General features: G+C 41.7%; 2 protein-coding genes and 1 long non-coding RNA gene across 15 annotated transcripts in view; 2 read left to right on the forward strand and 1 right to left on the reverse strand.

Annotated features, from left to right (window-relative positions):
* The window catches only part of Parpbp (PARP1 binding protein), a 69,428-nt gene that overhangs the window by 43,534 nt on the left and 2,547 nt on the right, over window positions 1–23,347 (reverse strand). For 2 of the 9 annotated variants that reach the window (NM_001401236.1, NM_001401237.1), the window contains exons 1-3: window positions 18,622–18,725; window positions 15,107–15,262; window positions 4,227–4,457 (exon numbers count right to left, since the gene is read on the reverse strand). In NM_001401236.1, coding sequence (NP_001388165.1) covers window positions 4,227–4,457; window positions 15,107–15,259 — 384 coding nt within the window. In that variant the 5' untranslated portion in view covers window positions 15,260–15,262; window positions 18,622–18,725. Of the gene's footprint in view, window positions 1–667; window positions 1,949–4,226; window positions 4,458–11,622; window positions 11,805–15,106; window positions 15,263–18,621; window positions 18,726–23,347 lie in introns of those variants that run through there. The other 7 variants (XM_087555214.1, XM_087555213.1, NM_001166676.2 and 4 more) reach the window with 6 other exon arrangements.
* LOC148004607 (uncharacterized) lies at window positions 1,305–17,772 on the forward strand. 2 transcript variants are annotated; one of them, XR_015624573.1, is made up of 4 exons: window positions 1,305–1,706; window positions 4,351–4,489; window positions 16,076–16,296; window positions 16,439–17,772. It is a non-coding gene; the product is annotated as an uncharacterized LOC148004607 (long non-coding RNA). The 2 variants fall into 2 exon arrangements; XR_015624574.1 differs by having other exon boundaries at window positions 4,351–4,483.
* Window positions 18,812–23,347, forward strand: part of Nup37 (nucleoporin 37) — a 35,846-nt gene continuing 31,310 nt past the window's right edge. For 3 of the 4 annotated variants that reach the window (XR_015623893.1, XM_087556294.1, NM_001439568.1), the window contains exons 1-2: window positions 18,812–18,879; window positions 20,870–21,088. Coding sequence is in view for 3 of the 4 variants with exons in the window: in XM_087556294.1 (XP_087412420.1) it covers window positions 20,933–21,088 (156 nt within the window). In the remaining variant the exon portion in view is untranslated. Of the gene's footprint in view, window positions 18,977–20,869; window positions 21,089–23,347 lie in introns of all 4 variants that reach the window. The other variant, NM_001106775.2, reaches the window with a different exon arrangement.

Raw genomic sequence — 23,347 nt, forward strand, 5'->3', positions numbered from 1 at the left:
AGCTAACAGTACTATTTGGTATGACAAATCTATTATTTCATTACACCCTCATGTCTTTTCCCTTTTGATGGAAACCACTAGCATCTTCGCATCAACTCCTGTAGCTCTACGTCTAAGTTCTTTACTATTTGTTGGGATGCTAATTTGTATGTCAATATGCCTGCTATACGGGAAATCTTCCTAATATTTTTCTCTTAGTTATCATGAAAACAGTTTACTTATCATAAAAATTAAGAGGAATTACCTGGAAGTATTTGCTTTTATATCATTATATAACCTCTCGTGTTTCTTTATATTTTCATGTTTTATTTGAAAAGTTAAGACTTACCATTTTTATAACTGGTATTTTTATAACCTACTAGTAACTATAAGAAAAAATGGGCCAACTGAATAGTCCACTTACATAGGGAGAATTTCATAAGTTACAAACGCTCAAGCATCTTACACAGTAAATTCCTACCACACACAGAACTGGGGTAGAGGAAATACTGAACTACCCCAATGGTTGTTGTTGCCAGCCTGCATCTATTTGCAGTAGATTTCCTGATTTTTCTGGAAGTTGGTAACCCTCCAAAAAAAATGCCTCCAATTCTGATACAAACTGGAAGAAATATTTTCCGCCCAATATTTTCAGCCCAACCTGGAGCTTAAAAATAAAGCTTCTCACCTGCCTCTTAGAGTATCTTAGACCTTATGTGCCCTTGGCATCTACTCAATACTGCTTTTGCAAACCAGTTTTCAGTTTCACCCAGGAACTGCTGATTCTACCCTACCAACAAGCTTTTAGCTCCGTCTCTGACAGCACACGTTCCTGTGCCTGAAGAAGGGGTGGGGTAAACCAGGAGAGATGGATGGGGCTGAAAAGTAAGAATGTTTACATTTTTACAATAAAAGAACAAACTTTTTCTTTGATAAAGTGGGTGGTACAAACATTTATGAGTAATGCCAACTTTGTAGTTAGTGGCCATGTGTCCAAAAAAACAAATGTCTATGCCCTGTGTGGACCTCGGAGGCGGCATCTGGCTGGTCTTCTGTGTTAAACTGCATCACTGGTTTCTTATTCTCAGTTTCAACAGTGAGGTGGTGATGCGTGGCTTCCTCAAGGTTCTGGAGAAGGCGACTTTCCCACTGCCTCACCCGCTCCATAGCAGCTGCCAGCTTCTTCGGGTCTCGCTTTCCCCTGCGGGTTTTATGGAGACCCTTGGGTAACGATGAGGTTTGAGACACGGCTGCGAGAGACTGTTGCTTCTGTGACGGTCGTTGGACCAATGAGGCTAATACACAGGTATCTTCCCCAGGCGTTGAGAGGTCCTGGCAGGGCCTTAACTGCCCACGGGGCCGCTTGGAAGCCCTGGAAATGGGCTTCTTTTTCCTAGAGACAGCTGTGGTGCTGACCTCGGTCACGTGGATAGGGATATCCTGGGAAAGGCTTGAAGACATTAGTCCACCTTCCACACTCGGTTCACAAAGATTCAGGGCATCTCCTACAAGTCTCTGGCTACAGCTAAAGGTAGCTTCCTCAGGAGTCCTGTCTTGTGTGAACTTTTTTAAGGGTGGCTTCATCAGGAAAAACGAGCTCTCCTACCCAGAGTTCAACGTAGGAAGCTGCACCCCCGTACCCTCCCTGCAGTTGGGCGGTTGGAGCACGTGCTCTGGCATCCCTACGTCACCACACAACATCCCCAGAAGCGCATCTTCTTTGTTAGGTAAGATCTAGCAAGTCTTGTGCTTAGGTGTTATCCGTGAATTCCTGTACACACTTGGTATTTCTGTGTACTAGGTGTTATTCTCCTCTCTAACAGCTCTCTTTTGTTGAGAATGTGTGGCCAGTTGACTCATCCTTGTCTAGCTAATGATCGTGATTCCACGCTGGGTTGTTGTTTCTCTTGGCTCTCTCTGAAATGATGGTTTCTGCAAGTGGCATGGTCTCCGTGCTGCTCCGCACAGCCTTAGAAGAAAATAAAAAGACTGCGGTCCAACTGCCTAGGTCAAAGAAGTCTCCGCGTTCTTACCAACAGGAAGTAATAGAACTAACCACAGATCTGTGCCTAAGTTCTTCGGAGATCTACACTTCTGCTGGCCATAGGTCTCTGCTGCTGTGGTCCAGATACTTAAATTCCTTTCATGTGAAATCCAACTCTGCCCCAAATCTCCCTGATATTCCTGCTAGAACCCAAATCTCTCTCTCTCTCTGATATTCCTGTTAGAACCCAAAGCCATATGTGCTCCCAGATGGAGAAGAATCATAAACTTGGGGGTAAAGATTCAAGTTACCATGTTTCCAGAACTACCTCATGTTTATCTTAATTCCTAATAATCTCTGCATTATTTAAACTACAAAATATAAGAAACAAAGCGACTTTAGTAAGGCCATGAATTCAAGAGCATAAAAATCAGAATGATTTAGAATACTCTGATATGTAACTTTAAAGACATAGCACAAATTAATTAGGTCCCATTTAATGTACTTTAGAAGAATCAACCGAGATACATTTTGCTATACAATTTTGTTAGTGGAAATTTCCTTGAAGAAAACGTCTGATATTTATCAGAGACTACATTGTTATAATTTCAAAGTTTTCTTCATGAACCACCATCTTTGCAGCTTCAGTTTAATTTTTGGTGTTCTGCAGAGATGTTGACATTTGCAGACAATCTTCCACACAGCCTGAAAAGCTGTCCTTTTCCCTCAGTGAGGAAATGTGTTAGAGAATGCATTCCCCCTAAACAGGAAAAGCACAGGATGAAAACACTGCGCCCAAGATTTCAGGCATCTCTTTTTACCTATGATTAGCTTTGTACATTAACTATGGAGAGCTAGTCAAAAATCAGCCCTATAGGAAAGAAGAAACCAAAACCAAAACCCTTCTCTCAAGGTTCTTCTCTACATGGACAGGAGAAGAGCACATGTGAGTGTGTGCTTGAAGAAGTTATAACAGGTCAGCCCCAGTGTTTGCTCTCACCCTGGCACATTACTACTCCAAATAAAGACCACATTCTCCACACGCCCAACTCAGCTTTAAGCAATTAGACTGAGGCAAAAGAGCTGCTTCTCCTTAAAAGGAGAATGTCATGCTCTGGTCCTACTGCCTCCCTCCATGAGCACTACTGTCCCGTTGGAACTTCAACGCCTACCTTTGACCATTTAAGTAAGAATCACATGGCTCTTCTACAGGGAGTAAAATAAGCTTCTACTTTCCTTTTTTTAAGATTTATTTATTTAATGTATGTGAGTACACTGTCGCTGTCTTCAGACACACCAGAAGAGGGCATCAGATCCCATTACAGATGGTTGTGAGCCACCATGTGGTTGCTGGGATTTGAACTCAGAACCTCTTGAAGAGCAGTCAGTGCTTAACCACTGAGCCATCTCTCCAGCCCCAAGCTTCTGCATTGTTAAAACACATTTTTATACCAGAGATTTCTATTATAATGAACATATGTGCTATTACTAATTACCATATAAAAAGAGCTTAGTATCTCACAAAATACAGGAAATAATTCCTAATTCCAAATATACAGTCAGCCATTGCCAACATTTACTCATTACCTTATTAGCACACAGAAAGTGTTAAAGTATTTTCAACACTCAAAAAATAAAACCTGCATATGTACAAATAGATTTTAAATAGTTCATCAATTCTAATATGAACAAATCTAAGGATCACAGCTTTTAAACTTTTCTCTATTAAAATTAAATGTTTATACAATGAAGTTTATTCTCAGATATTATGTTATTCTATTCTCTGACAGTAATATATGGCATGACTAAGAAGCTATTAAACCATGCAAAAGAACTGTAACAGTTGTTTATACAATACACACCTAATAAACATGTACATTCAACAAAACGGAAAAAGTTGTAGACAGGTAATCTTTGATCTGATTCAAAAGAAATCTGACATTTGGAATCTATTTCCTTGCCAATTTTTTTCTATTAAGAAAAATATTCTTTTATCAAATAATATCACACGCCCAACAAAACTTATCAAAAATATTTCTTTCAAGTAAACACTAGACTTTGGGTAGCTAAATTTTCCATTTTTAGCATGATTTCAAAAGAAAAAAAAAACTTTTGTCATTTTGTCTTTACTACTGAAAACAAAGACATATTCCCTGCCTCCTGCCATACTTTTAAGACTAGTAATTCTATCTATGGCTTAAAATAAAAGTATTTTAGCTGAACTTTAATTTGATTAAAGTAGAATTATTCTTAGAATACTTACAGAGGATATCATGTGTTTCTCACAATTAGAAGTCATGATGCTACATTTTTTATAAACATCAATCAGATCTAGTGTATTGCTATTCTTCAAGAAATCATCGTATGTTTTCCTAATGTCTTCATAGTGGTCGACCACTTTCATATTTTCAATGGGCAAGTTCAGTTTCTCGTGTAAGAAGTATTTCCACGTCAGTAAGACATCGCTGAGACAGACGGTGAATTCTCCGTGATGCTGAAAGAGGCAAAACAACGACAAGGGTAAATGTGAGTGCTTAATGCTTGAATGGCCATTCACCTGATTGATAATGGAATACCAATAGCATGTTGTTAAAGGAAACACTGAGACTTTGATAACGTGATAAAATATAAATAAGTAGGCATGTTTGCAGATAAAAATTGGTAATTGGGGTTGGGCATGATGGAGTACACCTTTAATCCCAATACATGGGAGGCAGAGGCAGGATGCATGCATAATATACTGTGGTTAGCTACAGGGTTTTTACTGTCTTAGTTAACATCTCCAGTGTCATGAGGAATTCCCACATAACAGAATATATTCCAAGTACTGGCTTTAAAATCCAGCCTTGGCACTGAAGCTCCCGGAAGGGGCGGCACAGGTCTTCCTGGTTGCTGCCGCTGCAGAGAGCCCCTGGGCAGCACCCCACGAGCGAACCTGAGCCTCGGGACCACAGGAAAGACCAAATTTTCTGCTGCAAGAAAGCTGCCTGGTGAGCTTGGGACACACGGAAGCAGAATTTCTCTAGGACCGGGCACGTTCTGTGTTTACCGGAAGTCCCACACCCGCGGATCCCGGCCCGCAGCAGCTCTCTGCTCCCAGACCCGGTGAGAGAGAGACCCAACCGCCTGGTCAGGTGGGCACTCCTGAGGCTGCAGAGCGGAAGAGACCACCAACACTGCTCACCCCTGCCCACATCCCTGGCCCAAGAGGAAACTGTATAAGGCCTCTGGGCTCCCGTGGGGGAGGGCCCAGGAGCGGCAGGACCCCTGTGCCAGAGACACCGCCGGAACCTGAAGGAAACAGACCGGATAAACAGTTCTCTGCACCCAAATCCCGTGGGAGGGAGAGCTAAACCTTCAGAGAGGCAGACAAGCCTGGGAAACCAGAAGACACTGCTCCCTGCACACACATCTCGGACGCCAGAGGAAAAAGCCAAAGACCATCTGGAACCCTGGTGCACTGAAGCTCCCGGAAGGGGTGGCACAGGTCTTCCTGGTTGCTGCCGCTGCAGAGAGCCCCTGGGCAGCACCCCACGAGCAAACCTGAGGCTCAGGACCACAGGTAAGAACAAATTTTCTGCTGCAAGAAAGCTGCCTGGTGAACTCAAGACACAGGCCCACAGGAACAGCTGAAGACCTGTAGAGAGGAAAAACTACACGCCCAAAAGCAGAACACTCTGTCCCCATAACTGACTGAAAGAGAAGAAAACAGGTCTACAGCACTCCTGACACACAGGCTTATAGGACAGTCTAGCCACTGTCAGAAATAGCAGAACAAAGTAACACTAGAGATAATCTGATGGCGAGAGGCAAGCGCAGGAACCCAAGCAACAGAAACCAAGACTACATGCCATCATCGGAGCCCAATTCTCCCACCAAAACAAACATGGAATATCCAAACACACCAGAAAAGCAAGATCTAGTTTCAAAATCATATTTGATCATGATGCTGGAGGACTTCAAGAAAGACATGAACACACTTAGGGAAGCACAGGAAAACATTAATAAACAAGTAAAAGCCTACAGAGAGGAATCGCAAAAATCCCTGAAAGAATTCCAGGAAAACACAATCAAACAGTTGAAGGAATTAAAAATGGAAATAGAAGCAATCAAGAAAGAACACATGGAAACAACCCTGGATATAGAAAACCAAAAGAAGAGACAAGGAGCTGTAGATACAAGCTTCACCAACAGAATACAAGAGATGGAAGAGAGAATCTCAGGAGCAGAAGATTCCATAGAAATCATTGACTCAACTGTCAAAGATAATGTAAAGCGGAAAAAGCTACTGGTCCAAAACATACAGGAAATCCAGGACTCAATGAGAAGATCAAACCTAAGGATAATAGGTATAGAAGAGAGTGAAGACTCCCAACTCAAAGGACCAGTAAATATCTTCAACAAAATCATAGAAGAAAACTTCCCTAACCTAAAAAAAGAGATACCCATAGACATACAAGAAGCCTACAGAACTCCAAATAGATTGGACCAGAAAAGAAACACCTCCCGTCACATAATTGTCAAAACACCAAACGCACAAAATAAAGAAAGAATATTAAAAGCAGTAAGGGAAAAAGGTCAAGTAACATATAAAGGGAGACCTATCAGAATCACACCAGACTTCTCGCCAGAAACTATGAAGGCCAGAAGATCCTGGACTGATGTTATACAGACCCTAAGAGAACACAAATGCCAGCCCAGGTTACTGTATCCAGCAAAACTCTCAATTAACATTGATGGAGAAACCAAGATATTCCATGACAAAACCAAATTTACACAATATCTTTCTACAAATCCAGCACTACAAAGGATAATAAATGGTAAAGCCCAACATAAGGAGGCAAGCTATACCCTAGAAGAAGCAAGAAACTAATCGTCTTGGCAACAAAACAAAGAGAATGAAAGCACACAAACATAACCTCACATCCAAATATGAATATAACGGGAAGCAATAATCACTATTCCTTAATATCTCTCAATATCAATGGCCTCAACTCCCCAATAAAACGACATAGATTAACAAACTGGATACGCAACGAGGACCCTGCATTCTGCTGCCTACAGGAAACACACCTCAGAGACAAAGACAGACACTACCTCAGAGTGAAAGGCTGGAAAACAACTTTCCAAGCAAATGGTCAGAAGAAGCAAGCTGGAGTAGCCATTCTAATATCAAATAAAATCAATTTCCAACTAAAAGTCATCAAAAAAGATAAGGAAGGACACTTCATATTCATCAAAGGAAAAATCAACCAAGATGAACTCTCAATCCTAAATATCTATGCCCCAAATACAAGGGCACCTACATACGTAAAAGAAACCTTACTAAAGCTCAAAACACACATTGCACCTCACACAATAATAGTGGGAGATTTCAACACCCCACTCTCATCAATGGACAGATCATGGAAACAGAAATTAAACAGTGATGTAGACAGACTAAGAGAAGTCATGAGCCAAATGGACTTAACGGATATTTATAGAACATTCTATCCTAAAGCAAAAGGATATACCTTCTTCTCAGCCCCTCATGGTACTTTCTCCAAAATTGACCATATAATTGGTCAAAAAACGGGCCTCAACAGGTACAGAAAGATAGAAATAATCCCATGCGTGCTATCGGACCACCACGGCCTAAAACTGGTCTTCAATAACAATAAGGGAAGAATGCCCACATATACGTGGAAATTGAACAATGCTCTACTCAATGATAACCGGGTCAAGGAAGAAATAAAGAAAGAAATTAAAAACTTTTTAGAATTTAATGAAAATGAAGATACAACATACTCAAACTTATGGGACACAATGAAAGCTGTGCTAAGAGGAAAACTCATAGCGCTGAGTGCCTGCAGAAAGAAACAGGAAAGAGCATATGTCAGCAGCTTGACAGCACACCTAAAAGCTCTAGAACAAAAAGAAGCAAATACACCCAGGAGGAGTAGAAGGCAGGAAATAATCAAACTCAGAGCTGAAATCAACCAAGTAGAAACAAAAAGGACCATAGAAAGAATCAACAGAACCAAAAGTTGGTTCTTTGAGAAAATCAACAAGATAGATAAACCCTTAGCCAGACTAACGAGAGGACACAGAGAGTGTGTCCAAATTAACAAAATCAGAAATGAAAAGGGAGACATAACTACAGATTCGGAGGAAATTCAAAAAATCATCAGATCTTACTATAAAAACCTATATTCAACAAAATTTGAAAATCTTCAGGAAATGGACAATTTCCTAGACAGATACCAGGTATCGAAGTTAAATCAGGAACAGATAAACCAGTTAAACAACCCCATAACTCCTAAGGAAATAGAAGGAGTCATTAAAGGTCTCCCAACAAAAAAGAGCCCAGGTCCAGACGGGTTTAGTGCAGAATTCTATCAAACCTTCATAGAAGACCTCATACCAATATTATCCAAACTATTCCACAAAATTGAAACAGATGGAGCCCTACCGAATTCCTTCTACGAAGCCACAATTACTCTTATACCTAAACCACACAAAGACACAACAAAGAAAGAGAACTTCAGACCAATTTCCCTTATGAATATCGACGCAAAAATACTCAACAAAATTCTGGCAAACCGAATTCAAGAGCACATCAAAACAATCATCCACCATGATCAAGTAGGCTTCATCCCAGGCATGCAGGGATGGTTTAATATACGGAAAACCATCAACGTGATCCATTATATAAACAAACTGAAAGAACAGAACCACATGATCATTTCATTAGATGCTGAGAAAGCATTTGACAAAATTCAACACCCCTTCATGATAAAAGTCCTGGAAAGAATAGGAATTCAAGGCCCATACCTAAACATAGTAAAAGTCATATACAGCAAACCAGTTGCTAACATTAAACTAAATGGAGAGAAACTTGAAGCAATCCCACTAAAATCAGGGACTAGACAAGGCTGCCCACTCTCTCCCTACTTATTCAATATAGTTCTTGAAGTTCTAGCCAGAGCAATCAGACAACAAAAGGAGATCAAAGGGATACAGATCGGAAAAGAAGAGGTCAAAATATCACTATTTGCAGATGACATGATAGTATATTTAAGTGATCCCAAAAGTTCGACCAGAGAACTACTAAAGCTGATAAACAACTTCAGCAAAGTGGCTGGGTATAAACTTAACTCAAATAAATCAGTTGCCTTCCTCTATACAAAAGAGAAACAAGCCGAGAAAGAAATTAGGGAAACGACACCCTTCATAATAGACCCAAATAATATAAAGTACCTCGGTGTGACTTTAACCAAGCAAGTAAAAGATCTGTACAATAAGAACTTCAAGACACTGAGGAAAGAAATTGAAGAAGACCTCAGAAGATGGAAAGATCTCCCATGCTCATGGATTGGCAGGATTAATATGGTAAAAATGGCCATCTTACCAAAAGCAATCTACAGATTCAATGCAATCCCCATCAAAATACCAATCCAATTCTTCAAAGAGTTAGACAGAACAATTTGCAAATTCATATGGAATAACAAAAAACCCAGGATAGCTAAAGCTATCCTCAACAATAAAAGGACTTCAGGGGGAATCACTATCCCTGAACTCAAGCAGTATTACAGAGCAATAGTGATAAAAACTGCATGGTATTGGTACAGAGACAGACAGATAGAACAATGGAATAGAATTGAAGACCCAGAAATGAACCCACACACCTATGGTCACTTGATTTTTGACAAAGGAGCCAAAACCATCCAATGGAAAAAAGATAGCATTTTCAGCAAATGGTGCTGGTTCAACTGGAGGTCAAAATGTAGACGAATGCAGATCGATCCATGCTTATCACCCTGTACAAAGCTTAAGTCCAAGTGGATCAAGGACCTCCACATCAAACCAGACACACTCAAACTAATAGAAGAAAAACTAGGGAAGCATCTGGAACACATGGGCACTGGAAAAAATTTCCTGAACAAAACACCAATGGCTTATGCTCTAAGATCAAGAATCGACAAATGGGATCTCATAAAACTGCAAAGCTTCTGTAAGGCAAAGGACACTGTGGTTAGGACAAAACGGCAACCAACAGATTGGGAAAAGATCTTTACCAATCCTACAACAGATAGAGGCCTTATATCCAAAATATACAAAGAACTCAAGAAGTTAGACCGCAGGGAATCAAATAACCCTATTAAAAAATGGGGTTCAGAGCTAAACAAAGAATTCACAGCTGAGGAATGCCGAATGGCTGAGAAACACCTAAAGAAATGTTCAACATCTTTAGTCATAAGGGAAATGCAAATCAAAACAACCCTGAGATTTCACCTCACACCAGTGAGAATGGCTAAGATCAAAAACTCAGGTGACAGCAGATGCTGGCGAGGATGTGGAGAAAGAGGAACACTCCTCCATTGTTGGTGGGATTGCAGACTGGTAAAACCATTCTGGAAATCAGTCTGGAGGTTCCTCAGAAAATTGGACATTGAACTGCCTGAGGATCCAGCTATACCTCTCTTGGGCATATACCCAAAAGATGCCTCAATATATAAAAGAGACACGTGCTCCACTATGTTCATCGCAGCCTTATTTATAATAGCCAGAAAATGGAAAGAACCCAGATGCCCTTCAACAGAGGAATGGATACAGAAAATGTGGTACATCTACACAATGGAATATTACTCAGCTATCAAAAACAACAAGTTGGGGCTGGGGATTTAGCTCAGTGGTAGAGCGCTTGCCTAGGAAGCGCAAGGCCCTGGGTTCGGTCCCCAGCTCCGAAAAAAAGAACCAAAAAAAAAAAAAAAAACAACAAGTTTATGAAATTCGTAGGCAAATGGTTGGAACTGGAAAATATCATCCTGAGTGAGCTAACCCAATCACAGAAAGACATACATGGTATGCACTCATTGATAAGTGGCTATTAGCCCAAATGCTTGAATTACCCTAGATCCCTAGAACAAACGAAACTCAAGACGGATGATCAAAATGTGAATGCTTCACTCCTTCTTTAAATGAGGAAAAAGAATACCCTTGGCAGGGAAGGGAGAGGCAAAGATTAAAACAGAGACTGAAGGAACACCCATTCAGAGCCTGCCCCACATGTGGCCCATACATATACAACCACCCAATTAGACAAGATGGATGAAGCAAAGAAGTGCAGACCGACAGGAGCCGGATGTAGATCGCTCCTGAGAGACACAGCCAGAATACAGCAAATATAGAGGCGAATGCCAGCAGCAAACCACTGAACTGAGAATAGGTCCCCTATTGAAGGAATCAGAGAAAGAACTGGAAGAGCTTGAAGGGGCTCGAGACCCCAAAAGTACAACAATGCCAAGCAACCAGAGCTTCCAGGGACTAAGCCACTACCTAAAGACTATACATGGACTGACCCTGGACTCTGACCCCATAGGTAGCAATGAATATCCTAGTAAGAGCACCAGTGGAAGGGGAAACCCTGGGTCCTGCTAAGACTGAACCCCCAGTGAACTAGTCTATGGGGGGAGGGCGGCAATGGGGGGAGGTTTGGGAGGGGAACACCCATAAGGAAGGGGAGGGGGGAGGGGGATGTTTGCCCGGAAACCGGGAAAGGGAATAACACTCGAAATGTATATAAGAAATACTCAAGTTAATTAAAAAAAAAAAGAAAAAAAAGAAAAAAAATAAATTTTATTTTGACTAAAAAAAAAAAAAAAAAAATCCAGCCTTACTGTTCAGGTTATTGTTGTTAGGACTTGATTCCCATTGTGTTACTATTACAGGGAGAAAGGTATCACTGCAAAACTCAGAGCGCAGAACAAGTGCTAAGAAATCAGTTACACTCTTTTCTGTGAGCACTCAGATGCTACTAAGCAGACAAATTCACTCTTCTACTTCTTGGCTTCTGTTTTTCCTGAAAGAAACAAAAAGACTGTGACCTAACTATACTATGTAGTTGCTAAGAGATCCACTATGATTACGGACAGGATTTCATCTCCACATAAAAGCTTTCCTTAAAGTATCTCCCTGGGAGCATGTGATGCATTCTCAACAGACGCACTAAAGGTGTGACTTTCATTCAGTGCATTCTTTTCCCACATTAATATGTAAGATATTAATAATGATGACTTCCAAAAAGCACTAGCCTTAACTCATTAAAAATTCTAACTTCTCATTTTCAATTCAGCATGAAAAACAAACATATTTTAGTATCTGTGTGTGGATCTGTGAGATGGAATATATGCTGCCTGCCCCAGTTTCTACTGATACGAAGACTTTTACAATAGTCCCATTTAAAGATGAATAGGTAATTAAGTAATTAACAACTGTTATTCCTTGAAATGAAATCGTAATTAAGAATAATAAAAAATATATCCAAAACAAACATTTGAATCATTAAAAATCTGTCTGTATTTTTTTTATGATAACCAGCCTTATGTTATTTGAAATCCAGACTTAAAATATCTTTAAGAGACCCTTCTTCCACCAGAAGATACTCCGGCATCCAGATCCCCAGATAAGCCCCCCACTCTGTAACCCACCAATACTCCCCCAGCACCCACAAAGCTACCCCCAACAGCCCCTCCTCTCCTCATCACCATATCCTGCCCCACACCTCCAGTGGAAACCCCCTGCTTGACTAGAGGCCCCACCAGCACCCAGAACCCCAAGATCCCCAGCAGGCCACCAGAATTCCAGCCTCCAACTCTGGCAAAGACCCTCTATTCAACAACAGGCCACTTCAGCCAGAAGACCAGGGACGAAACAGAAACCAAAAAAAAAAACCAAAAACAGAACACATCCATCTAATAAAGACAAACTCAGAAATCAGCACCAAGACCAACAGTTATTGCAAACCCAGATACCTAGACACCACCAGCAAGTGTCCCCAACAGAACTGCAAGGGATGGAAGGAAGAGTCTTAGACACTGAAGATATGAAAGAAGAAATAGATACATCAGTCAAAGAAAATATCACATTAAATCTAATCAATTCCTGCCACAAAACATCTAAGAAATCTGGGACACTATAAAAAGACTAAATCTAAAAACAACATAGCCAGAAAATGAAGAACTGCACCTCAAAGGCCCCCAAAATATTTGAAGTAAAATCATAAACAAAAATTCTAGCCTAAAGAAGGATATTTCTACAATGGTACAAGAACCTTACTGTAAAAGCCAGATGTCCAGCAGACTCTGAGACCACAGATGCCAGCCCATACTAATATACCCAGCAAAACTTTCAATCACCATGAATGGAGAAAAACAAGACATCCCATGATAAAGTCAAAGTTAAATAGTATCTAGCCACAAATCTGCCCCTACAGAAAGTAGTAGAAGGAGAACTCCAACCCAACAAGTACATCCACAAAAATATGGGCAATAAATAATAGGCAATAAATAATTCACACCAGCAAAACTCAACGAAGGGAAACACACGCGCTCGCGCGCACACACACACACACACACACACACACACACACACAGTCTACCACCACCAATAACAACAAAATAACAGGAATTAACAAGCACTGGTCTCAATGGACTCAATTCTCCATCTCTACTGGAAGGTCAGTGGGCCCCAGCTACCTACAAGAGAATCACTTTGTAGAGATTTTCTTCAAGGTAATTTCCAGCAGGTCAGTGAAGACTCCATTAGGACAACAAGGCAACAACTTGGGGTTGTTTGTTTGCTTCTTTGTTCGTTTGTTTGCAGTACTGGAGATTGAACCTAGCCCCTCCTATATGCTAGGAAAGCATTCTACCACTGAGATTTCTCCAGCCCCCTTTTATATGTTGTTTTGAGGCAGAGCCTCAAAGACCCAAGGCATGGACTAGCCTTGAGCTCACTTTTTAGTCCAGACAGGCCTTGAGCTTCTGATCATCATTTTCCTGTCTTCTGAGCAGCTGGATTTACAGATTTGGGACATCAAGTGCCAATGAACTAGTATATTTTTAAAGACCTCCCAAAATGAAATCCTGTAGAAGATGGGGAGGAAGGACTTTAGGAGCCAGAGGGATCAAAAACACCACAAGAACACAGTCTACAGAATCAAATAACCAGTGCTCATAGGGCTCACAGAAACTGAACCAACAATCAGGAAGCCTGCATGGGTTTGCCCTAGGTCCTCTGCATACTTGTTCTAATTGTGTAGCTTGATGTTCTCATGGGACTCCAACACTGGGAATGGGCTGTCTCTGACTCTTTTGTCTGCTCTTGGGTCCCTTTTCCTCCTAATGGGTTGCTTTATCCAGCCTTGATCATGTTTGGTTGATATCTCTGGGAGGCCTGCTCTTTTATGAAGGGAAAGGAGAAGGAGTGGATCTGGGAAGAGGGGAGGTGGGAGGGAGGGACTTAGAGGAGAGGAGGGAGGAGAAACTGCAGTCAGGATGTAATATACGAGAGAAGAATAAAGAAATTAACTAATCAATGAATACCTCCCAAATGATTCTGATGCATAAACAGGTTTAAGAACACTAAATCCACACGACAGTGCTGAAAGCAGACATAAAATACTTTGCATTGAATAAAAATGGTCCTTGCTCCTCTAGAGCTTCTTTTAGGGAACAAAGGAACAATTATTAAATAGGAATATATTTAACCACATGAGTTGCAGATTTAACTTTATATTTTTCATGCGACATCAAATATCCACATTTCACCTTCAAATTATACACATGAAATAAATTGAATCATTTCAGAAATAAAATTCCAACTGTAGTATTTTGACACAGATATACAGAAGCATTTCTGAAACACCCTATTTTAGAAGGGCAAATATTACAAAGAAAACGGTGTGTGTAATTGTGATGGTGTGCATACACTTGGCCAGGGGAGTGGCACTATTAGAAGGTGTGGTCTTGTTGGAGGAAGTGTGTCACTATGGGGATAGGCTTGGAGACCCTCCTCCTAGCTGCCAGAGGATGCCCAGTCTTCTCCTGGCTTCCTTCAGGTGAAGATGTAGAACTCTCAGCTCCTCCTGCACCATGCCTGCCTGGATGCTGCCATGTTCCCGCCTTGATGATAATGGACTGAGCCTCTGAACCTGTAAGCCAGCCCCAATTAAATGTTGTCCTTTATAAGAACTTATATTGGTCATGGTGCCTGTTCACAGCAGCAAGACCCTGACTAAGACAATAGTTCAGCTCAAACTTATTATAATGGGCAACAAGTAAAAGTCAGTTTAAAAAGTTAAAGTAAATATAGTGCACCGACCTGTTTGTTGTTTTCTGCCATGGACAGCTGCAGTGCCAAGAGCATGGAGTCTGGACCACATAGCGTCGTCCTTTCAGAGTTACAATGAGCACGCCAATTCCTTCTAAATGCTTTAATCATATCCAAGACGGACATCTGATTAAGCACAGCCATTCTCTTAAAGTAGAAGAGAATACAATGTTAAAGTGACTTGTTTTAATTGGAAAGTAACATTTAACATGTGTAAGCAAGCATGGTTAGAAAAAATAAGTAGTGAATAAGAAGTCATTTCATATTTACTAAGATTGCTCTTAATTAAATTTAGGAAAACAGAATAACATAATTTCTGCCCAATCATATTTTCCTCTCCTTTAGTTTTCTTAAGCCAAATCTTTTGAAATAACAAAAATCCAACCTTCAATTTTGAAAATTCACATACAACAGACATTCAAATTCTGCAAATTTATAATTTTAGACACAGACATCACTAATTAAATGTGTATTTGAAGATAGTTGTTTTGAGACAAACGGTACTCTATGTAGTAGATTTGGGGGTAGGGGGTTTCCCCTCACTCATGTATTGTTCTAAAACAAGTGGTTTAGTTTTCGGACATGATTTGACTAGTAGACTATGAGATAATGAGAATTCTAAGCCTAGGCTTTAAGAGTTGGTGCAAAATACTTTTTAGATTCCGGTAGTTTCCATTAAGAGTATTTTACTGTGCTGAACTGTTTTTATAAACTGTATATGTTTTATGATGAACACCTAATTTCTGAATCTGGGTTTTTTAGTACATGTTGGACAGGGCATGAGTCTAGTCCCCAGTAACAGCTCTGGCAGAGTTTCTAATAACTTTCCTTGGTAGACAACATTTCCCATGGACAGTCACAACCTGTGGCTGAGAGAATCAAGCATGACTACCAGGCATTGAGAAGCCTGTACTTCATCTCCCCCAACTTTAGTTCACATGCCTTTTCCTTCCCTGACAGCACCTTCATCCTTTGTGGGTAGGTCGTACCCACAAATACACCTAAATGTTGACTTTCGGGCTCCTCCAAGCAAATCACCTCTGTTGGGGAGGCCTAACTCCCAAGCCCAGTTAAGGTGCTGAAGAAAGCGTACGAAACAGAAGTAAGCTATTCCAGCTGGCTACTAAACTCACAGCCGTCAACGGGGCAGCTGATTCTGTGGAGACCCCATCACATGGAGGGTGAGTCTTAGCAGCACAAGTCCTCTGGTCAGAGCTAGCAAAGGACCCAATGAACTGATCAGCCCAAACTGCCGACCCACAGAATTTAAAGCAGATACTTGCTATTCTACAGTGACTACATTCTTGATGTTTTGTTCCACAGCAAACAGATCATCAATATGGCATCTGACACATGAAGCTTCTTAGTGCCAAATACTCTTCAAACATTTACTAAGAATTCCTTTGCTCCATTTTCACAAGCGTCCTGCTGATGGCGGTCTATGGATATCCGAATTTGACACGTGAAGAAAGTCATGCTCAATGACATGAAGCTCATACATAGCCAAGAGGCACAGATCCAAGATCCCTAAGTTTTTCCTAACCTCTCCTGGATGCAAACAACTCTTTCAAAATAAGCTGAGGTGCGCCGCTGTTCCAGCCTGCCATCCTATGCAGTCCCTCCCTCCTTCTATTCTTCTCTGTGCCTTTTTATATGTCTGCTGTGTGTATATGTCTGCCCACATGTGAGCACATGTGTATGGAGGCCCAAGGTTACACTGAGTGTTTGCTCCACTGCTCTCCACCTTGTAGACTGAGGAACAGTCATTCCCTGTACACAGAGCTCACCACGTTGGCTAGTCTGGCTGGCCAGCTTGCTCAGATCTCTTGTCTACACCTCTGGCACACTGGGATTGCAAGCAGACTGCTACACCTGCATATATGTTAGCTGTGAGGATTTGGATTTCAGTCCTCACTCCTGTCCAGTGAGACGCCTCCCCAGACCCTACTCATACATTCCTTGACCAGTACCTAGGTTATCACATAACACATTTATCTCTTTTTAAAAAACAAAATTGAAGAAGTCATAAAAGCATGAGCTCTAGGTGATAATGATTAGTTTGCCTGAAACAACATTTTTGGTAAAGGTCTACCCATTGGTATTAATTGGAGGTATTGTACATTTAGATTTCTATAAATATTAATTCACCCAGAATGAGATCATCCTGAATTCCCAGATCTCTCTGCTACTTACTAAGCTAGGAGCTCTTTGCCAAATTATAGCTCCTCTCCCTGTCTCGACTTCCTTGTAGTGAAAATGAACAAAGTTCTTATTGAGTAGTTTGTGAACAGTAAAAGACAGACGTAACGACATTTACAGCTTTTATCTACAGCAATCCTAAGCACATTAGATCACTCATCCTGAGTTTTTTAGGCTTTGGTTTGTTTGTTTGTTTGTTTGTTTGCTTGTGTTAAAATTGAAAGAGAATGCCTATCAGTGTGAGAAAGCCAAGCGTCTCAACTAGGAGGCTGCAACATTTTGGAAGGAGGCAAATACTAAACACTTGAGACATTCATGCCATACAGTCTGTGTCACAACCACTTACCCTGACCTTGTCACGTAAAGGTAGCCAGCCAGGAACAATGCATAGACAAGTAAACATAGTCGGTCCCCACTACATTTTATTTATGGGCAATAAAATCTGTTTTCTATAATTTTCAGAAGGCTCAAAAATCTCTCTCTCGCTCGCTCTTCACCAACCATTTAAACATGTAAAACCATGTTTAGCTCTGGATCTGGCTATTCACAAACAGACATCGCAGCGGGCGTGCGGGTGTGCTAATGTCTACTGTACCAGCTTTTTCAGAGCTGCCTATCTGGCTGCCCAGGTATCACAAAGAAATCAGGACCACGCCTCCCCCTCTGTTCTTATGTCCCCGCACGTTGTGAAGACTCAAAGAGATTCAGAATGACAAAACAAACAGGAGGTGGTGAAGGGTATAAGCTCTGGCTTTAAAACTAGATTTAAAAAGGTGCACTTGACGGGAGCAGAAATCCGGAGGCAGGAAACTGTCGCTGGAAGGTATAGTGAGAGAACACTACACTTAGCTAAGTATCCTGGCTACCACACGCCTGCATTTGCTGTACCTTGTGATCAACACAAATTTCTCCACGTCCATACTGGGGACGGTAATATCTACTTAACAGAATTATCAGGGACCAGAGAGGCAAATATACAACCCGCTTATTGCCAGCACTTAGAAAATGATCCATTAAAGGCGACAGGCTGACAGTTACTCTCCTAGTCTGGTCCCAAATGTCCCTCTGAAGGAGGCAACGACAGACAGAAATTCTGGGGAGCCTGCGCACGTCGTGTGCCAGATCCCCGGTCTAACGGACTAAAAGCAGATTTTGATGAGCTTCAGTCTTCCCATCTACAGCTGACCTTCCAGGTATTTTTTTCACTGTGAGGTCAGGGAGAAGCCATTGAGCAGACAACACTGCTGACTGGCACAAGGCACGTTGCTGTCACCAAAACGCGTTCGCAAAGCAGCAGCCTGAATTACCACGATGCCGCTGGAGGGCAGAGAAAAGTCGAGATCCACCTAGTCCGGCGACCCAGGGGCTGCAGGTCCAGAGAGGAGCAGCGCAGCCAAGATGCGGGAAGGCAGAGGTTTGAATCGCCTCGGCGTCCCTTTCAAATCTCGCGGCACGACCCGGGAACCAATCGCCTCGCTCGCCCTCCGACCCGGAAGCAGAGCGGGCGCTCGCCGCGGCCGCCCTTGGTCATGAGAGTGGTACCCAGGTCGCCTCCCCTGCATTAGGTGCGTATGGAGCGCGGTGGCCCGGGATCGCCAGCTTGTGCTACTTCCCCAGGGGCCCTTCCATGTTCCCCAGAGCTCTTCCCTGTGACCTCGCGAGGTGGGAGTGGGTTGTCGTGGGGGACACACTCCAGGGACCTGACTACTACGCTTGTTCCGCGCCTGCTAGGGAGGCCCTGGGAATATTGACTCCGGGCTTTAAAGACCTGGAGGTGAGGGGTTGCCCTCGAATCCGGACCTCGAGTCTCCTGCACGCCCTATACCTCTCTACTTTATGATCATCTCAACCTAGTGGTCCCGTGTAACATGTGCCCAGTCTTCCTGAGATGGGACTTAATCTGAAAAACTCAGCAGATACTCAGGATTTAAAATGTTTGTTCTTAGCCTAGGATGCCTCCTTTTAATTAACAACAAAGTAAAACTTACTCCGCATGTGAGAATGCTTTTCTGCAGTGCACACTACCTGTCTCGCGACAAATTAGTTGAGGCTTGTGACTGATGTTACAACGTTAGTATCACACGTTACTCCAGCGCCTGTATTTTTGAATCTGCTTATTTTATTGCATGGTTAATCGTTCGTTGTAACTATCCCTAGATGATGATATCCTTCGAGGCTCTTAGAGTCCATGGCTCCTTAGACACGGGTAGGACTTTCCAATTCTTCTGACCCTTGATGAGCGCTCAGGTGGACTGTCAGATTAGAATGTTAAAAGTAATAATTTGAACAAATAATGTAGCATAGTCCTGAGAAAGGCAAGTGTTTGTATTTGTGTCTTCTCTAGCATTTAGGCCCAACGCGTACTGTCTTTTAAATCCTCAACCTGTTGATTAACTTGGCAAATTTCTTCTTTGGCAAAGAGAGGACTATTGATAGCATCAGCTTGCTTTTTTTTTTTTTTACTTCCAGTGACACACTTCCTCCATCAAACCTATATGCTTCCTTTTAAATAGTACCACTCCCTAAGCTTCAAGTACATGAACAACCTATTAGGGGTCATTCTTTTTTTTTTTTTTTTTTATTTTATTAACTTGAGTGTTTCTTCTTTACATTTCGAATGTATTCCCTTTCCCGGTTTCCGGGCAAACATCCCCCTAATCCCTCTCCCTCCCCTTCTTTATGGGTGTTCCCCTCCCCATCCTCCCCCCATTGCCGCCCTCCCCACAACAATCTAGTTCACTGGGGGTTCAGTCTTAGCAGGACCCAGGGCTTCCCCTTCCACTGGTGCTCTTACTAGGATATGCATTGCTACCTATGAGGTCAGAGTCCAGGGTCAGTCCATGTATAGTCTTTAGGTAGTGGCTTAGTCCCTGGAAGCTCTGTTTGATTGGCATTGTTGTACATATGGGGTCTCGAACCCCTTCAAGCTCTTCCAGTTCTTTCTCTGATTCCTTCAACGGGGGTCCTGTTCTCAGTTCAGTGGTTTGCTGCTGGCATTCGCCTACGTATTTGCTGTATTCTGGCTGTGTCTCTCAGGAGAGATCTACATCCGGTTCCTGTCGGTCTGCACTTCTTTGCTTCATCCATCTTGTCTAATTGGGTGGCTGTATATGTATGGTCCACATGTGGGGCAGGCTCTGAATGGGTGTTCCTTCTGTGTCTGTTTTAATCTTTGCCTCTCTATTCCCTGCCAAGGGTATTCTTGTTCCCCTTTTAAAGAAGGAGTGAAGCATTCACATTTTGATCATCCGTCTTGAGTTTCATGTGTTCTATGATAGCATCAGCTTTTATGGAACTTCGGGGTATGATAATGTCAGTACAACATGCTAACTACAAAGAGTGCTGCATCTCTGTTGCTTGATAATCTTAGGACTCTATTTTTATTAAATCTATCCGTGTGTGTGTGTGTGTGTGTGTGTGTGTGTGTGTGTGTGTGTGTGTTAATATAAGCAGAATTCTATTTCGAGCTGCCTCTGACATCGCAATACCAAGCCCTATTATAATTTTTTCTTATTGAATGACAAACACTTTTTAAATTTTGTTTGTGATCTACAGTTTTGTGACAGCCAATAAAAGAACATTTTGATCCTCACCACTGCTCAAGCTTTGGAATACAAGATGAAGCAAGACGTTACAAGAAACGCTGCCTATACGGTGGATTGTGAAGATTATGTGCATGTGGTAGAATTTAATCCCTTTGAGAGTGGAGAGTCGGGAAACCTGATCGCATATGGCGGCAGTAATTATGTGGTTGTTGGCATGTGTATGTTTCAGGTTAGTCCCCAAACTACAGGGAGTGACAGGGAAGATATTTTATCAGTAATAATGTATACAGACCAAAGCTGAACTTGAAAGTGTGTTGCGCTTAATACAAGAAGTATTTTTGGAGACCTACAGGGAATTCCCACTACTAATTATTGAGACATGCGTGAGCACTCAGGTAGATGATGGGAGTGAAAACTATGAAGCTCCTCTTTCACCTAGTCTTTGGTAATGGTGTAATCTGATAAAACCCGGTATAACTGAGCACGCACGAACACACGTACATGCGCGTATACACTTTGTGTATCTACACCAGATATTTACAGGATTGACATTCATAGCCCGCAGTTCATGGTAGTTCTCAGAAAACGGTTTTCAGACTCCCGTGCTGTCCTTTTACATATCCAGAAACACGAGGGTACATGGTAGGCTTGCTGATTGCCACACATTTGTCAAAAAGCCATGAGTGTAGAAAGGGCCAGGAAATTAAGAGAGATTCTTGCCCTGTCCCCAAAGAGAGTCTGAAATCAGTGCACTCTTAAAACAGCCTCACTTATAAAACACCCTGTAAGGATAAAAGTTTCCAATCTTATTCACTCTGGGTAATAAAGAAGTCTGGTTGGGCTTGCGTGAGAGCACTGATTTAGGCAAGGACATTTTTGTGGAGAAAATGAAACAAAGGTACCTTAATCCTTTGGTAACCAACTCCATTTAGCAAGTATTTATTGAGTGCTGTTTGTCTGCCAGACTCTATGTTCAGGAACATTGTTTAATAGATTGGACCAACTCAGACAAGCGACAGTTAATAAAGATGACCTAGAAGTCTCAAGACAGTAGACTTGGAACCCGGAAAGGAGAGTTGTGACTCAGATTTTTGTCACCTGAATATTAACCCTAAATCAACACAACAGGGAGCTGAACAGAGCTCATTCAGTACTCAGTTAGAACATAATATGAGCCACAAGTATAAGCTAGATGTCATGATAGCATAAAAGTAGGGCCAGTGAGGTGGGTAAAGACACTTCTTACCAAGCTCATGACTGGAGATCAATCCCTGAAGCCCACGTGGTTGGAAATAGAGACCCAGCTCCTGAGAGTTGTTCCCTGGCTTTGGCATGTGCACAATAGCACGTTCACACATGCACACACACAATGAAAGTAATTACAATGGCAGGACGAATTTTAAACGAATACTTTAACTAGAATGCTTCATATATAATCAATGTAAAGGTTATCCCATACTTTGTCTTATGTTGATAGATGTCTTTGAGATCTTTGTATGTGTTCATTTACATATACACACCAGCTGCATTTCAAGTGCTCTAGGCTCTGTATGGCTAGCACCTATCTTATCAGACAACAGTTCTCTGTAAGTTGATAAAAATGTTTTTTATCTTTATTTCTCAGCATTGTATTCTGATTAAAAGGAGTTGGCATATTCGAAACAAATTTCAGAGCTATATTGACTGGTCACCGCCATTTGTTTGCAGTAACAGATGCTAATTCTGCCCTGAATGTGTTCATCTAATAGAGCTTGCTCTGGCAATGTTTGCCATCACCAAATACAGCTTAATTTGCACAGTTCCAGAGACAGAACTGGGGCATTGGATACAATTTACATGGAAACACTGTGGCTTACATTGAGAACACTAATGCCCTATCTACTATCAAATATGCTTCTCCCAAAGCAGCTACTTTTCTGATTGGAAGTGTTCAGAGAGGTTCTTCTTTTTCAGATGTTGAGTTAAAATGAAAGCTCTAAATAAGAGAATTGCACTGGATACACCAGCCTTGGTTAACTGACATTCTGTATGAGTCTGTAATGGGTGTGGTGGAAAGGCACTTCAAATCCTTAAAGAGCTCTTCCACCAACTTGGCTGTTCCTCAACCTCAAATTGCTGGAACCTTCTCTAATAATTTCTATTACAGCAAGTTTTCCAAAGCCTCTTAATTTCCTGCCGATACAATACGGCCTACACCCTAAACAGAACCAAAAATAGCATTCATCTCCGTCTATACCACACACACTGCCCTTTTCATGGCTGGCTCACTAACAGGCGGTACTGCCAGAGGCAGGGCAAGTCTTCCTCTGAACACATAAAGCTTCGTCTGTGTAGTCCCTGTGACGTCATTATCCCTGAGACCACTCAGTAGTTCCGTATCTAATCTGGGTAGCCAATACAGGCCCTGCCTTTCATCACTCTTGTTACAGTAGCAAAATAACGTGTGCTTTTACATGAAAATTCCTCCGTAGGTTTGTCCAGTATGGAA

Source organism: Rattus norvegicus, chromosome 7 (genome assembly GCF_021556685.1).
Source record: "Rattus norvegicus strain SHRSP/BbbUtx chromosome 7, alternate assembly SHRSP_T2T, whole genome shotgun sequence".
Taxonomy (NCBI): Eukaryota; Metazoa; Chordata; class Mammalia; order Rodentia; family Muridae; genus Rattus; species Rattus norvegicus.